The 16858-nt window shown below is 37.7% G+C and overlaps 2 protein-coding genes across 5 annotated transcripts in view; both read left to right on the top strand.

Annotated features, from left to right (window-relative positions):
* Window positions 1-2440, top strand: part of LOC135470589 (mediator of DNA damage checkpoint protein 1-like) — a 35019-nt gene extending 32579 nt beyond the window's left edge. For both annotated transcript variants that reach the window (XM_064749620.1, XM_064749619.1), the window contains one exon: window positions 198-2440. In XM_064749620.1, coding sequence (XP_064605690.1) covers window positions 198-345 — 148 coding nt within the window. In that variant the 3' untranslated portion in view covers window positions 346-2440. The remainder of the gene's footprint in view (window positions 1-197) is intronic.
* Window positions 2441-5395: 2955 nt separating this feature from the next.
* LOC135469761 (rho GTPase-activating protein 45-like) overlaps window positions 5396-16858 on the top strand; it is a 75245-nt gene continuing 63782 nt past the window's right edge. For all 3 annotated transcript variants that reach the window (XR_010444360.1, XM_064748347.1, XM_064748348.1), the window contains exons 1-2: window positions 5396-5708; window positions 14091-14343. Coding sequence is in view for 2 of the 3 variants with exons in the window: in XM_064748347.1 (XP_064604417.1) it covers window positions 5613-5708; window positions 14091-14343 (349 nt within the window). In the remaining variant the exon portion in view is untranslated. The remainder of the gene's footprint in view (window positions 5709-14090; window positions 14344-16858) is intronic.

The following is a 16858-nucleotide window of genomic DNA, read 5'->3' as shown; positions in this document are numbered from 1 at the left end:
AGCCTGAAAACACCAATCAAATAAATACATAAACTTGGGCATTAGATACATCCTGAATCAAAGAGGGAAACATTGTCATTCCAGGACTTTACTAATGCTAAAGTTACTGTGCACTGAAAACATTCTAATTCTGCTGAATGACAAGACATAAACTGTTGTGCATAACTTACAACATAGCTTTCCTTAACTTGTGTCACTTTCAGATTATTTGAGGAAAAAGGTCAACGGAAAAAGAGATTGTCAACGCAGCCAGGCGGAGCAACGATGACCAAAAAAACGCAGGAAATAAGACTCATAGTGTTCTACATTGTTCAAAATCCAAATTCCATTCAGATGTTAAGATAAACGCCTTAAGAGTTTACTAAACTTGTACCTAAACTTTAGGTACATGTGCACGTTGACTTTTAATACCTGTATCAATATGTGCAGTCTTGTGATGGTCTTTAGATTCAGCCTTTAGCTACTAGAGGCTTAGTCATCACACATTAATATCAGAGTGTATGCTCTTATGTACTAGAGGCTTAATCATCACACATTAATATCAGAGTGTATGCTCTTACGTACTAGAGGCTTAATCATCAGACATTAATATCAGAGTGTATGCTCTTATGTACTAGAGGCTTAGTCATCACACATTAATATCAGAGTGTATGATCTTATGTACTAGAGGCTTAGTCATCACACATTAATATCAGAGTGTATGCTCTTATGTACTAGAGGCTTAGTCATCACACATTAATATCAGAGTGTATGCTCTTATGTACTAGAGGCTTAGTCATCACACATTAATATCAGAGTGTATGCTCTTATGTACTAGAGGCTTAGTCATCACACATTAATATCAGAGTGTATGATCTTATGTACTAGAGGCTTAGTCATCAGACATTAATATCAGAGTGTATGCTCTTATGTACTAGAGGCTTAGTCATCACACATTAATATCAGAGTGTATGATCTTATGTACTAGAGGCTTAGTCATCAGACATTAATATCAGAGTTTATGCTCTTATGTACTAGAGGCTTAGTCATCACACATTAATATCAGAGTGTATGCTCTTATGTACTAGAGGCTTAGTCATCACACATTAATATCAGGGTGTATGCTCTTATGTACTAGAGGCTTAGTCATCACACATTAATATCAGAGTGTATGCTCTTATGTACTAGAGGCTTAATCATCAGACATTAATATCAGGGTGTATGCTCTTATGTACTAGAGGCTTAATCATCACACATTAATATCAGGGTGTATGCTCTTATGTACTAGAGGCTTAGTCATCACACATTAATATCAGAGTGTATGCTCTTATGTACTAGAGGCTTAATCATCAGACATTAATATCAGGGTGTATGCTCTTATGTACTAGAGGCTTAGTCATCAGACATTAATATCAGGGTGTATGCTCTTATGTACTAGAGGCTTAATCATCAGACATTAATATCAGGGTGTATGCTCTTATGTACTAGAGGGCTTAGTCATCAGACATTAATATCAGGGTGTATGCTCTTATGTACTAAAGGATTAATCAACAGAAACATTTCTCTTGACATAAGCCTACAGAGGTCTGTTTCACAGGACCAATGGGACAGTTTTATGAGAGTGAGCTTTGCTATGAATAACACAAATCTCTTATGTGATGCATAGTCAGACCTTTGTGTCATTTTAGCATTTTTTCCATTGTATTGGTTACAACTGAACATAGTTTTATGCATTTTTATCTGCATGTTTCTTCACTGATTGGTAGATTCTATTGAATATGAGTGAACAGAATGTATGTCATGCAATCAAAGTTTTAGCAGGTTTCATAAAAATGTTAAAATTGGTGTCAGCAGTAGTAATATGAAAATAATTTTTTGTTACACTTTTTAGACATTATGTAATTCTGTCTTTAAAATGCTACTTCAGTCCTAAGAGGTGCCAATTTGAAATATTAAATTGATATGAAGGATACCATATGGAATATAGCTAGCACAACAGTTCAAAAAAAATTTACCTTGAATAATGCTATTTAACCCCTGCAAGTGAAGAGTTCTGAGAAACAAGAAATCCTCGGTAGTTTCTGTAAAATGTTCCTGATGTGACTTAGTGATATTCCTTATATGACAATGAACCAGGCTGATATGATGTTGTGTTAGGCAGTTACACTGGAATGACCTATATCACCCTGGGTTATAAACTCTTCCTTAGACCTGTATGTTAAAAGACATGAAAATTCTAAAATGCACCATTTAAAATGTCATATTGTTAATCTGGTGCAAGATGCTGACATTGTTTAAGAATTGTAATTGTTTATCTGTTAGTTCAGATGGCTAAAGGTTAAGCAGACCATGTAGTAAAGCTTGTAGGAGTTGGTGCATGGTCATATATTTAATGCTGATTGTTGCAACTATACATCAACTTGTATATCACATACAGTCTGTGATGAAATAAAAATTACAATGTTACACTCAGTTATAGTACTTTGTTGCTCATTTTTTTGTGTGTGGAGGGGTTTAAGTAATATATATCAAAACATAGAAGAACTATGGGAAGGGACTTTATTGAAAGATGTTCTCATGCTGTTCTATTTTTTTGTGCACCCTGTTTAAAAGTGGGGAGTATGCACTGACTTCACCCCCCCCCCCCCCCCCCCCCCCCAATGATTGCTCATGTCTTGAAAGCTAGTTACGGGAGAATAATCAAAATCACAGGTCACGTTGAGTGTGTAAGACTTCAGATCAAATTCAAAAACCAGTCAGATCAGTGAATGAGTTCTGCATATGTAATGAGTCACAATGTTCTGACTGGTCACTGGTATACTTGTATTAGCTGCCATAATTATTTTCCGATGTTTAGGAAGATTTTTAGGTGTTAGAAGGTTTTACACAGCTTTAGGTTACCCAGAGCCCAGGGCTGTGCAGAGGTGTGTTTGTAAATATTGGTATTTCATTTCTGTTTTTATTCTAACAGTTAATCCAAAATATTCATTGGAGATAAAGTGAAAGTATGTCCCTAGTTCATACATGTATTTGTAATAAGCTACTTTATGATATGTGTTTTGGAGCTACAGCCGAAATTTACATTTTGGGAGTGGTTCATGGCAGAATGGATAAGACCTTTCTATCAGTAGGTCACAGGTTTTAATACCATTCTCTGACCAGGAATTCTGTAGATATACCCTGCTTCGTTTTTTTCTTGTAACCCTGGGGGCAATATTCAAATGGTTGACATTGTTTTCTTATGTGGTGTTACATGAAGTTTAGTGCAGATCACTTGCCTTTAATGGATATGACACATCACTCATGGCAGAGGTCGGTGGTTTACTCTAGTTTCCCCATCTATAAAACTATATATCATATATGAAAAATATATAATAAATACATTTGAGATTTGGATGGAGGGTCATTCTTGATTTGTTGAGATATTTGCCATTAGGTCACATGAGACGGATGTTTCTCTAAGTGAATTTTCACAGGTTGGCCTGCTTCCATCGCATATCACATACATACAAATATCACATACGGGAAAATTCCCATTAGTAAATAGCCAAAGGCTGGTTTGTTAATCCACGCACTCTGGTTTAATTCTTCCATGTATAAAACTGGCTGATGTGTCTCACAAGAGAATACCTATTGAGTATGGTGGTAAACAACTTTCAAATAGGCCTGTGTTACCTGTATTATTATATATTACCTGTAGGTCTAAATAAATTAAATTAAGAGTTTTCACACAGTAAAATAAAGAATGCAGTCTTGATTACATTTTGAAGGGACTGGGAACAGAACTGGTTTCCAGAGGACATAGGCTGGTTTCAGCTTCTAAAAGGATACATTAACGAAATACAGATATTTCAAAAACATTATACTTCTTAATAATAACACCTCTACTTGATGCATATTTTCCATATGGTCAGGACAGCTATCACCACTGACTTTGCAGCAGGCTAATTGATTTCCGAACTGACTGCTGGGGCTGTAACAGTTAAACTGTACCTGAAGTTTAAAACCATTTTTTGCCCAAGAAGAAAGGTGAGAAGGTTTTTTATACTGCTATATGTTAACTCCATATGAAGACATTTAAGCCAAGAGTGACATGTAAATCATTTAGTAATTGTCAACAGTTAAAGCTTAAAACCGCATCCATGCATAAAACATGTTCTTACATACAGCATATAAATATTTAATTTGGGGGTAAATGTTCAGTGACTAGCAATCATTAGTTTAAGTAAGGACTACAGGCCTATCCAGCAATAACTTTATTTTATTTATTTTTTTGTACACAGTTTTTTGACAAAACAAAATGCAGTCTTCCGTTGCAGAATTCTGTTAAACCTGGGCCTGATGGATCATTTCAGTTAGGTCTCAATGGTGTAGCAAACGTCTTCCATCCCAAATATAATGTTGGAATGTAAAGCTCATTCTTCTGGGAGTACAGGCCTATATAGATACATTAGGTCTACACCGTGGTACTAAGCTTTACAAATATTTCTTGCAAACATAAAAATAAGAAAAGTCCACCTTAGAAATCAAGAAGTCGAATGGTGTCTGTAGGTTAGCCAGCAACGCGGGCCCATCTTACGTGATACGTCAACTTAGGCCACTGCACCCATCAGTAGAGGTGAGGTGGGGTTGGGGGGTCTGCAAAACTCCCATGGCATATGACTTAACCCGTGCATGTTGTAAACCTTAAAAAAGGTAGGAATTTAATATAGGCCTAGGCTTACAGGTACCTAAGCTTCATCTTAAATATCAGTAGACCCGCATGCCTGTTTGTGGGGTTTTATTGTCTTGTGTTTTAAAGAACAGTTTCTACCTGATTGCGTATCTGGAGTGAATATCAAATCTAACAGGTGGGCCAACAAGCTGCAGGTAAGGTATATACTAAGCCAAAGTTTTTTTTTCCTGCGGAGTCAGTTTCACTTAATTTATCCTCTGTCTTTTCGTTTTGTTTAATTTTTTTACAAAGTTATAATTACATTTAATAAAAAACACCGCAGACATTCTTGGAATCTCTAGGCCTAAATTATGAATACGGGCTTAAAAAAATAAATGCCATTCTCACGAAACCTGGATAGTTACTAGTGCATGTAGGCCCTACATATGCAGATGTAAAAATAATAAATGTAGATATTGCCAGCAGGCCACAGCCGCCTACCTTTATTTAAATATGAGTCATTTTCCGAAACTAAAATACATCTTTCATTGCATTTTAATATGACGCTCGCTAAAGAATAGACTGAAAAATGAGACGCATCGTTTTTAATTCGATTCACACCATGGAGCAAAAAAATTTATTCATAGGTCGTGCTCACACAAATGATCGGAGAAGGTACCGGGTCACGTGACCCAAACTTTTTCATACATCCGGTAAATAATGGCGGCTGCTGACCTCGCAATCGGAGCTATGGGTAGAAAATAATGGATGAGTTAGTGGTGATAACGGATGCAAGGACCGTGGAAGAGCCATAAAATGTCTCATTATGAACCGTGCATGTAAACTGTGCTACAGAAAAAGGATTTCCCCTGGCTATGGATAAATGAATATTGTTCGTTCCCGGCTCAACTTTTGACATTTGGATTTCGGAAACTCGGCAAACTTTCTGGAACTTCGCTGACATACACTGATACAGACAATGTCGGCTGTTGGGCGCAAGTTAACACTTAACTTTAACAAGTTAAGGAAAAAGTTAACTGATGTGCCCTCAGATGCTTCTCAGGTCGATCAACAGGTAAAATGCGTGTGGAAATAGCACATTCCATAGCATATGTTGTTGTTGTTACACTGTGATATGCGGTGAATCACGCAGCATGGTTATGTTCCCTTAGGTTGCCAGACTTTTCAGAGCATGGGCTTGAATTAGTCATTAGTTAAGTCATTACAGGAGGAATAATCATGGATTTGGGTTACTCATATGTTTGTACTTTCGAAAGATAAAACAACATTTAGTTGTAAATGTGTAACTCTGGTTGTGTAGTAACTAGCCCTGAAAGACTCCAACTCCTTTTCTTATACAGGCCCAGCGTATTTGGAGTCTCAACGGTTACAATGTTAATTTCATACTTAACGAAAGTCCAGGCTGATTGTCTTTGTTATCGAACAAGTCTCGCACAAATAAAAGACACCAATCTAACAACCTGCTTTGCGCACCCACTGCACTGCCACCATACTTCCCTACTCCATTTAGAATAGATTTATTATAGCTATGAAAGCTGTCACAGTATAAGCTCTTCAGCGAATGTCGTCATCTACCCACTACTCCACTATGAAGCGGGACATGCGGCATTCACTGAGGAGCCTTCATAGCTGTAGAGATTCCAACTCATCTAGTGCATGCCCTCCTGCATCTGAAGCGAGTTCAGTGGTAAGCTACCTGGCCTTTGCCTTTGTAATTGATTGCCTACATCACAGCTTTTTGAACAGGTGAAAACCCTTGACCCCCATTTTACTCCCAATTCATTGAACCCAGCGATACAGACAAAACCTTGGGGTGTGTTTCGCCTACTCTGGTTTAGGATGACAGTATGAGAAAGTTTTTGTCTAAAATAAGGTTGTTTTGTGTTCTATTGTCCATGCCGAGCCCATCGCCATGTGTTGTTGCAGGTAAGCTTTTGTATGGATATTCGTGCAGTCTTCAACATCCTGAACTCTCCACCACCTGAGATTTTTCGAACATGTGCATTGTGGAGAATCGCACTTGGTGATCTCACTTTTATTTGATGGACTTCCCCAAAAAATTAGATACACTGCTGATATCGAAAAAAGCAGATGCGGCAAAGTTTAGCTTGAATTTATGATAAAATATTGAACATTTAGAGTCAAATGAAATATGACCCATGTGGTAAATGTCCCATCATTTTTTAATTGCACCTTATTTTGTTATACTTTTATATCCCTACTATATGTACAATGCAAGACACTTTCAGATGTTTTATTGTTGACAAAGAAGCATAGTTTTCGTGCAGTTCCTTCAAATGAAAGTAAAACCTTTAATTGCCACCAAAGAAATCCCACTGACAGACTCGCATTTTCTCCTTTCTTCATCCCAGACTCAGCTACCAGTCGCAGAAAAGTTTACTTTAGGAAAGATTCCAGACTAAAATACTTCTCTTCTGTACAGAGATGTAGGAAAATATCCTATCACACATTTGAGCATTTTGAATTGTAACCTGATCCCAAAGGCAGCGCCACTCGAATCAGAGTTACTTATTTGAAACCAGACAACAAAATCATTAAATTCCCCATATGTTACAGATTGGGAGACCTTGGTCTCAGTAAGGGGTCGGCAAGGCTCGAAGTCGTGATTGTTTGCCCTATCCAACATTAAGTGAAGACCACTTGTCTGTCACCAATCTGGCAGTTTCCATTGGGATGCCAAAAGATTTTGATAAACTCTCATATTCCATTTCACACACCCTGATACCATGTCACATTTCCTGATGCCTTGTCATACCCTAATTCTTCCATTAATTTTCTTTTCTGGCTTTTTGGAAAAGTAAAGATATGGGTATGTTATTCATTAGATGGACTAACCATGTGAGAAAAAAGAAACTATACATTCCTGCTACAATTACATGTATAGGGCATATCGTAGGGCGTATCGTTTCAAGTTTTTTTTCTACACACAGATGTCATTTTCCCTGATACCATCACGCTCTCTGGCCCCATGTCACACACCCTGATACCATGTTACAATCCCTGTTAAATATTACTAATTCTGATACCAGTTCACACTTTCTGACACCACATTACATACCCAGATGCCATTTTACACATCCTGATACCATGACATATGCCCTGACTTTATGTCCCACACTCTAATACATGTACTATGGCCCACACCCTGATACTGTGCCACACACCCTGATACCATGTCACACACCCTGATGCCATGTCACACACCCTGATACCATGTCATATACACTGATGCTATAGAAGGTGAAGTATTCAAAAACCCAAAATCAAATTTGAAAGACCAGCCTCATGAATAAAATTACTTGGCTTCACAATCTGTAAAAATTGTATGTAATGTTTATAGAAGATAGTTACTTTGAAGTATAAGTTTGCAGTTTCCATTATGTTCGGAAAGATGTGTGCAGTAAACTGATGCATTAAATCCAGTAAGTACATGTACATGTAGTCCTCAAGACTTCATGTTTAAACATTGAAATGTCCGTATTTATATTATCACAATATTCTGCTATGTAAAGAAAGAAAATGTGTAGAAGTGTCTCAGTTACGCTTTTATTGCAAGTGTTAGCATAGAGGTGATGTTCAAACTCTCTAGTCTCTCTGATGCCATGATAGCCATTCAGAATGTTGTAACATGTATTCTGAACAAGATTCACAGCCTGACGTGTTTGAGTGGCATGTAGAAGTTGGCATGAAAGTACACTGAACAAGGCATTCTTATGAATATATACAACTTCTCAGTTTATTAACAAGAAGTTGTGTATCCATAAGAATGCCTTGTTTAATGCCTGGTCATGTCAGAGAACGGAACTGATAACCTGAACTTGTATGCTCATGTAACCAGCGAAAATGCCTCGCCCATATTACTCTCGCCCTTCCCGCTGGTTTACAACAGTCGTTTGTTAAAAAATTGGTGGATGTTTTTGGTACAGGCAACAATTTTGCTAGCGCCCCCAAGCGGCCAGTCTCAGAAGAACGACTGTTGTGGACCAGCGGTAGGGCCAAAGAAGTATCAGCGAGGCGTTTTCACTGGTTACTAGAGCCTACTGAACTTGGTGATTTGGTCAGACAAAATAAAGGAGACAACTCTGTACTTCTGATCATCAGGGCCCAGTTCTTCAGAAGTGTGTTAAGCCCAGTATTAACTTTTGTCTGGACGTAATCACATGCGATTTGTATTTGAATAAGACTGGTATTAAGATTTTAGCCTGTATTAAGTTTTAACAAACTTTTGACAACTGTAGATGCATTCATTTATGTAGAACTTTCTGTGTAGCACACATGTACATGTGTGTATGGTAGCTGTGTTTGTAAGGATCTTAAAGACTTGTATTAACATTTAATAAATAACTGATTTGCAATGTCTGATTGCCAGACTGTCACAAATATGTAATATATAAATGTGTAATAGATGTATTTATGATGCAGTACACTGCTAGTGCCTTCAGACAGAGATCTCTCACATTGTAGGCATGGCTCTGTATTCTGAGATGGAAAGGCTTCTAGTCCTTTACATTTGGATGTTCTCATAAACCTGTAAAATACATACATTTACATGTAAATGTGCAGGTTAATCTGTTTTGTGTTGAGAATTATTCTACTTTGTTTCAACATGCCATTTTACTCTTGTACATGAGAGAAAAAATGTGGGGAAGATGGAGTATAAAGGTATTTTCACTGCATTTCGGTGTCTTAAGTTGAGAATGCATAAAAGGGAGAGTACAGCATTCATGCATTGAGGTGTTATTTGTAACTAAATGTGCGAGATTATCTCCCTTACATTACCACAGCAGAAAACTGATTCAGCAGTTATTTTATTTTCATCATAGCATCAAAATAAAAACATGTAGATAGATAGCTGAATAAAAATGCATTGTTATGCCTGCATGAATCTGCAATCAACCTTCAGTGTAGCAAAAAACATTGTTGGTGAACCTATTTTGAACTTTTGAGTGTAGTGGCAAAAATGTGAGTGTATATATCTGCCCATGTTTTGAATCCCAGCATTATGTACAGGCATTAAGTTAAGCACTAATTTCAGCCAGTCCATAATAACTTGTAACCTGTATGCAGCATCATCTAGGTGTGGAAGAGCAGATACAATTCCCAGTTTTAATTCCAAAGGGGACTCAAAAAAGCTGAATTTGCATTGTGGGAATGATTTTAATCCTTTTTGGCCTATTAATATTTTTTTGGGGGGGGGGGGGGGAGAAAAAACATATTCTAGTATACTTGAAGGTAAAAATATTTATAAAATGTTCATTAATGACTTTATTTTAGGACAAAAACTTCAAGAATATAACTACTGTATTGGTATAGTGAATTGTTTGGTATGTTCAATGCATTTTTAGATGCACATAGGCCTTTATATGATACTTTAGGTGCAACATTAAAGTTTCTTTTACATGAAATTAATCAAACTTGAAAAAAATAAACATTGGCAAAATACTGTATTTCAGGGATATCTGCCCAATACTTTTCTGTATATAATATCAAATCCTAAGTTCTGAAGTCTTGAAGGCCCCCATACAAAGCTATATCTAAAACCATTTTGTTTCCAGAAAACACATGGGCTCCCAAACTAATCAAATGAACTCATTTAAAAGTAACAAGTAAGTTGAGCAAAAATATGATAGTTTACCAATAAAATGTTAAGTCTTCACACAAATTTCTTTTACTCATAGGCTTAAAGCTGTCAGAAAGCATCATTTTGAGTTGCAAAGTCACCTTTGCAGTTTGGGGTGAGAACTTTTCATTTTCCTGTAGATATGGCCCTGCCATATTTGAAAGGTGTATTTGGCTATGGGAGGTTTCGCAATAGGTTAAGTGGGGTGGGTGCTTGTGTGGTGGCTTTTGGTCATGAAAGATGTTCTGGTAATGGGTCAAGCTTTCTTCAACTCCTAAACCAGACCACAATATTATTAAGTCAGATTTTCAGGAGTCTAGTGTTCCTCCAATCACAACAAATATAGTTTTGACAAGAAAATTATATTAAGATAAGCAGTTGTAAATTGATATCATACAGTTCCCTGAGGCTGCTGTTATAGTGGAGCTACTGGCTCTGTACCTGTCCACCTGTCAGGCTCACCTGAGTGTACATATACATTTATGTATAGATAGATGTCCCTCACCTGTGAGGTAGTGCTCCTGAACTGGCCTCTGATCTCTTATCCCTGCTGATGTTCATGTCTCTGCCCCAGCTCTGACCAGGAGGTCTCTGCCCTGTCACAAACTCTCTGCTAAAACAATAGCCTGATTGTAGCCTACAGGGAGGCTCAACAGTCACGAGCAACTCTTACCCACAGCCGCAGCTCACAGACAATTGAGGAGGTAAAACAACGCGGAAAATGACAGACAATAGAAAACCACAACATTAAAAGCTGAATCACTAGAGCACTTCACTTACATACATTACACGTTTCCCTTGAGCTCTGTTGTTACTTAGCGACACAATATTACTAAGTAATGTTTCAAACAGCTGTGTTTACAGTTGTTTGTGTATTTGTATGTTTGTATTCTGAGAAATTGAGTTCAGTTGAGGACTGTGTTTTATTTGAGCGAACTTGCAGTGGTTCCTCTGAGTGACATTTAATCTGGCGGGATTGTGACAGTTAGAATGTGACAATCTGTGTGAGGTCAGTTCCAAGATTCAGTACAGCCTAGCCCTCACTACCTCAGCACCTCACCCTGTCACTATGGGTGTTATCTGTAGCTTTATGGTAAGTCTCTCACCCACTTTTACCAGGATGGCCTCTGAGCCTTATTTCTGTGTCACCTTTATTACGTGTACATGTATGTATAGTACACATATAGTATGCAAGTCTAGAAAATCTAGTGCTCAGTAAAATTCATAGACAAATCTTGAAGGTCCTTTTGTCCATTAAGGACTGATGTCAGAAGTACAGTGCAAGATGCTCATATATCTCAGTGTGTAATCTTATGTCCTGAGTGTGTCTGTACATGTGTAGGATAATTGGTCTGTTGATCCACACAGTTGGAACTGACAGTAATCCTTCAACCTTTTCACATGTTTGCAAGGGGTTCATTCAAGCATGTTCTGAAGGCATTACTCTGTGTTGACTGAGAAAATAATACTTTTTGTGAAGCCCTGACACTGGCCAATCCAAGCAGTGTAGTTTTGTTTCCAAAATCAAATTTAAAATATGCATAAGTTGTACTGAAAGTCGCTCTTTTATATGCAGAAAGCTTGAGCAGTGAGGGTATGTGTAGTTTTAGTACTCTGTCCAACAGAACATGTAGTTGCAGTACTCTGTTCATTAGTACATGTTGTTACTGTCATTTAAACGGTGTAATCTGCATATGTCACTATAATATTAAGCAGTGTGGACATCGTATGTTGGAGAAAAGCTGTAAACAGTGTTCATAAATATTCCAGTAAACAACTGGGATGCCATCTTAGTCCTGCTGAGACTAAAGTTGATCGTGTTTTTTGTTGAGGACACAAAGGTACATGTAGACGTTTATGATGCGGAAAAAAATTGAAGACTCGGTATATTTTAATATTACATTGGCTTGCTTTATGTGAAGGTTGTTTATTGATTTGATAGTTGCTTTACGCCATACTCAAGATTATTTCACTTATAATACAACGGGGCTTCCGTGGCTCAGTTGGCTAGCGCGCAAGCACAGCGTTATGACTCAGGAGTCTCTCACCAATGCGGTCGCTGTGAGTTCAAGTCCAGCTCATGCTGGCTTCCTCTCTGGCCGGGAAGGTCTGCTGGGGTGGGAAGGTCTGCTAGCAACCTGCGGATGGTTGTGGGTTTTCCCCGGGCTCTTCCAGGTTTCCACCCACCATAATGCTGGCAGCCGTCGTATAAGTGAAAAATTTTTGAGTACGGCGGAAAACACCAATCAAATAAATAAATAACTTATAAGACGACGGCCAGCGTTATGATGGGAGGAAACCTCGCAGAACCCAGGAGAACCTACCACCATCTGTAGGTTTTTACCTGAAGGTAATGGCATTTCTAAACTGTAGAGTAGCTATATGTACAGGTAAGAATGTACAAGTAAGTGTGTACAGGTACATGCAGGGTGTTACGTAGAGAGGTTAGAATTCCCTAGTGAAAGTTTCCTCAAATAGCAAACTGTACATATTCTGTGACTGATTGAACAACATTTATATTACTACTTTTTGCATAACAAACTTAATGAAGCAAGATTAAAGTATATGGTTGACATGGATTTGGTAAAACTGTCAGCATTCATATGTGCTTGACAGTAGTAAGATGAGTGACTGTGCTTAAACTTGACTAGCCAGTTAACATGCTCCTGTTACACAGAGCTTACTCAAGATTGTAGCACGTGGAAACAAAGCTTTTTAGTTTTTTTTGTCATGAAGTGTGTTGTAGTATACATTTGTGTAACAATGCTTTTTATCTCTTCTTTGTGAACAGGATGTTAACTGTGGATGGAAGTCCTTATGGGCATTGTGTAGTGCAGGTTTTGGTATTTCTGCCATGAACTTCATGAGGAAGTTCCTTTGTTTTACATTCAGGTTTGCAAGCATATGTACATAACGCAAGTCTCTTTGGACAATTCTGGAGTGGTGTGTGTTGTCAGTTCTTCAAGATTTTGAAGGAAGCCATTTTAAATGTTTGATTGTTGTTTCTGTAGAAATGTTGAACGACTCCTAACCCTGTAAAATTGTTTGATTATTTAGTGGATTTGTGTTATTAGTTGTTCTCAAGGAGTCTTTTGCTTACCATAGTCTTTGACAGCAGTCAGTTCTTGGCTTGATTAGAACTTACGAATTTCACCCACCCACCTCCCCACCAATTTATGTGGGGAACATAATGAGCTATGTTCACGTGCACCCACAACTGTTCTAGATGTATGAAGTGCAGGATAAATTTATCCGGTGAGTTCAGTGGAAATCTAGACATTGTTGACTTTGTAGCATACAAAAGCTGTCCAGTGAGAAAGCCACTTTCTGGTACATATGTACACCAGCTAGTATTAAAACAGTGGGGATTCCCCTTAGATTAGACTTTGTAGATATTGTAAGTTCAAATCTAGACACACCCAATGGTACATCCGAGAATATTCACACTTCAGCTGCTTGGGTTTGGTGGGTTTGGTTCAGAAAGTTAATTCTTTTAGGTTCGTATGCTGCCTTCTCATCTCCCTTTTTGCTGTCTGATGTTTTATGTACATAAATTGGCCTTTAGATTAAAGTTCAGCAATAATGAAATTTTGCTGGTAGCTTACTCCAAGTTGACAATCCACAGTCATGAATAAATAGGTAACTGCAAATCACACTTAGTGCCATGCTATATAACACTGAATGACTTCATGTCACAAACGGACGTAACTCTGCTCAGAAGCTGGCGTACATTGGTCAGTTTTAGTGTGTTTTGTATCAGTACATGTACATATGTGTCACCTGTGATTGTTTCAGGAGAATTACCTGCACCTGCCCTCCATGGGTCATTGCGACTCGGGGGATGGGGGCCAGACCAGCCCTCGGGAGGGCTCACAGCGCTCGGCAAACCTCACAGGATCCCCAAAACAGAAGAGCATCTCCATGTGCAGTATAAGCAGGCAGGAGTCTGACATGATTGGTCAGGATGACATCATGAAGTTGACCCAGGAAGTCAAGTGTTTTTCTGATGCTCTAGCACTCCTAAAGTCTCTCTTCACAGAACCTCAAGGTGAGCCAGTGGAAGCATTTGTTTGTCTTTAACAAATGTATAGCTGTATTTCCATGGACGTGCAATTATGTTTGCGTTATCTCTCCTGCAGGTCAAGGCGGGCATCTAAGCCATTTTACAAATCATCTCTAATTTGTATAAAACTTGCCCAATAACTTTGTAGTAATGATACGAGATAAACCTGACCAACACGCATTATTCACATTGGCAGTTGCCATGGTAGCCAAGACTATCTTAAATTTTCGTGGATTTTGTGTTTTAACAAATACACGCAAGATGGTGCAAATTAGCCAGAGAAGAGAACTTCTGTGAGTATCTGGTTTGATGTGTTGACAGAAAATTTAATCCTGGTTGCATTTTTTAAAATTCAACTGGTTTAGATATTTTAGAAAATTTTTGAAACAGTGGTTTTAGCTATTATCTTCTTAATTATTCTCATTATCGACTGATCATTTCATAATGTTCAAACATTTCTCTAAGGGTATGCTAAAGCTAAAGGTATAATTTGTTTTGTATTCTGTCCAGCAAAATTGAAAGAAAATAGATGCAAAAAGAAAACGCTGCTAAGTTATTTATGTGTGCCCTGCTTACTTATATTTTTGATGTATAAAATCACTGTGTTCCATCCACTAAAAGTTATTTAGCAGATCCATTTAATCCCATATTCTGTATACTTTTAGCCTAAATATGAATTGTCATACATGGTGGATGTTGTTTTTGTTTCAATGAAATGTCGATGGCAAAGAAGGAGCAATGTACACGCATGTATTATTCCCTGTGCTGCAATGACAAACTGGCGGCGGGGTAGGCTAATTGAGAAGTGTGATCATTACAGAATAAAGATTTACTTACAATTTAACGAGGTAAACCTTTATATTTTGATTTAATGACTGATGACAAGAGCGGGGATTCCCCAAAGGTATAGATACACGCAACACCTGGTGGCCAGACCAGCCTCCGCCTGCCTTGAGCTGCTGGAGTGCATGTGATTTCTTGATGCATTCGTTAAAATGGTTCCATGGCCCATGTATTAACAGCTGTGTTTATCTGTATGATTCTTCTACATGTCAGTTCACCCCAGCAATAAACCCTCGTCTGATGCGTTAAAAACCAAAGGTGTTTGATCTACTTAGCCTTAACATGAGCATTAAACAATTGCATGGGGGTATATGGAAGAGTAATCCAATGTTTCTATGTAAGTCTCATTGTCTGAAGAATTAAAAGTCAAGTATTCACACAGATGCAATTACATGTCCATGGAAACACAACCCACACTGAAGAGTTTTTGCAAAAATATTGATCAGCAAAAAATCCAGTCAAATTTTTGCTGGAAAACCTTTCACAAAATATTAGCTTAATCTGTGCTTGTGTTAGGTTTTAAAATCTGTAATTAAGTTCCTAAAATTTGTTAAACGTATCGCATTATAACTTTTTCAAGCCTTGGAACCATAGTTAAGTAACACTATAAAGATGACAGGTACGACTGATATTTACTTAATGGTTGTAACATGAACCATTCTTGATAATACATTGATAATTCCATTGATTTTTTGCCAATCGATCAGCAAAAATCTCCAGCAAAGCCTGTTTCAAACTGGTGAATTGTGAACCACCAAGCCATAAAGGCAAGGAATGTGTGTAGTTTTGTGGGGTTTTTTTTATTTTATTTTATTTATTTTTTTGTTTTCATAAAGAATTTTACGGCTCACAAAGTAATGATTATCATATTAGTGTGCAGTCTCCACCATAGATAATGTTTTGAACATATGAACAGCTACATAAGTTCTTCATCACACATAACCCAGTTCATGTTTTAGATACATGTAATTTCTAACTCTATGTTCATGTTTGAGTATTGTCAATATTGCTAAATAAAGTCGCAACACAAGAACAAGGAAATGAGATACATGTATATGATGAAGAAAGGTCAAGGCCATCATTACTTGTATGTCATACCATGGGATAACTTTGACACTGAAGGTTGCTCACTGGTGTTTGTTGAGACCTAGTAACAGATATTACACAGTGACACTGCAGATAGCAGCTGCAGGCTAAGATAATGACATCTGCCTTCAGCATACATGGACATCAAAGATAATGACATCTGCCTTCAGCATACATGTACATCTAAGATAATGACATCTGCAATAATGACATCTGCAATAATGGCATCTGCATACATGTACATCTAAGATATTGACATCTGCCTTCAGCATACATGTAAATCTAAGATAAAGACACCCACCTTCATCATACATGTACATCTAAGATAATGACATGATCCTTCAGCATACATGTACATCTAAGATAATGGCATCCGCCTTCAGCATACATGTACATCTAAGATAATGACATCTGCCTACAGCATACATGTACATCTAAGATATTGACATCGGCCTTCAGCATACATGTACGTCTAAGATAATGACATCTGCGATAATGACATCTGCATACATGTACATCTAAGATATTGACATCTGCCTTCAGCATACATGTACATCTAAGATAATGAGAT

The sequence above is a fragment of the Liolophura sinensis genome, chromosome 7 (assembly GCF_032854445.1).
Source record: "Liolophura sinensis isolate JHLJ2023 chromosome 7, CUHK_Ljap_v2, whole genome shotgun sequence".
NCBI classification, from domain to species: domain Eukaryota; kingdom Metazoa; phylum Mollusca; class Polyplacophora; order Chitonida; family Chitonidae; genus Liolophura; species Liolophura sinensis.
The sequence above is the reverse complement of the archived record's forward strand: the minus strand, read 5'-3'. Positions and strand labels throughout refer to the sequence as shown.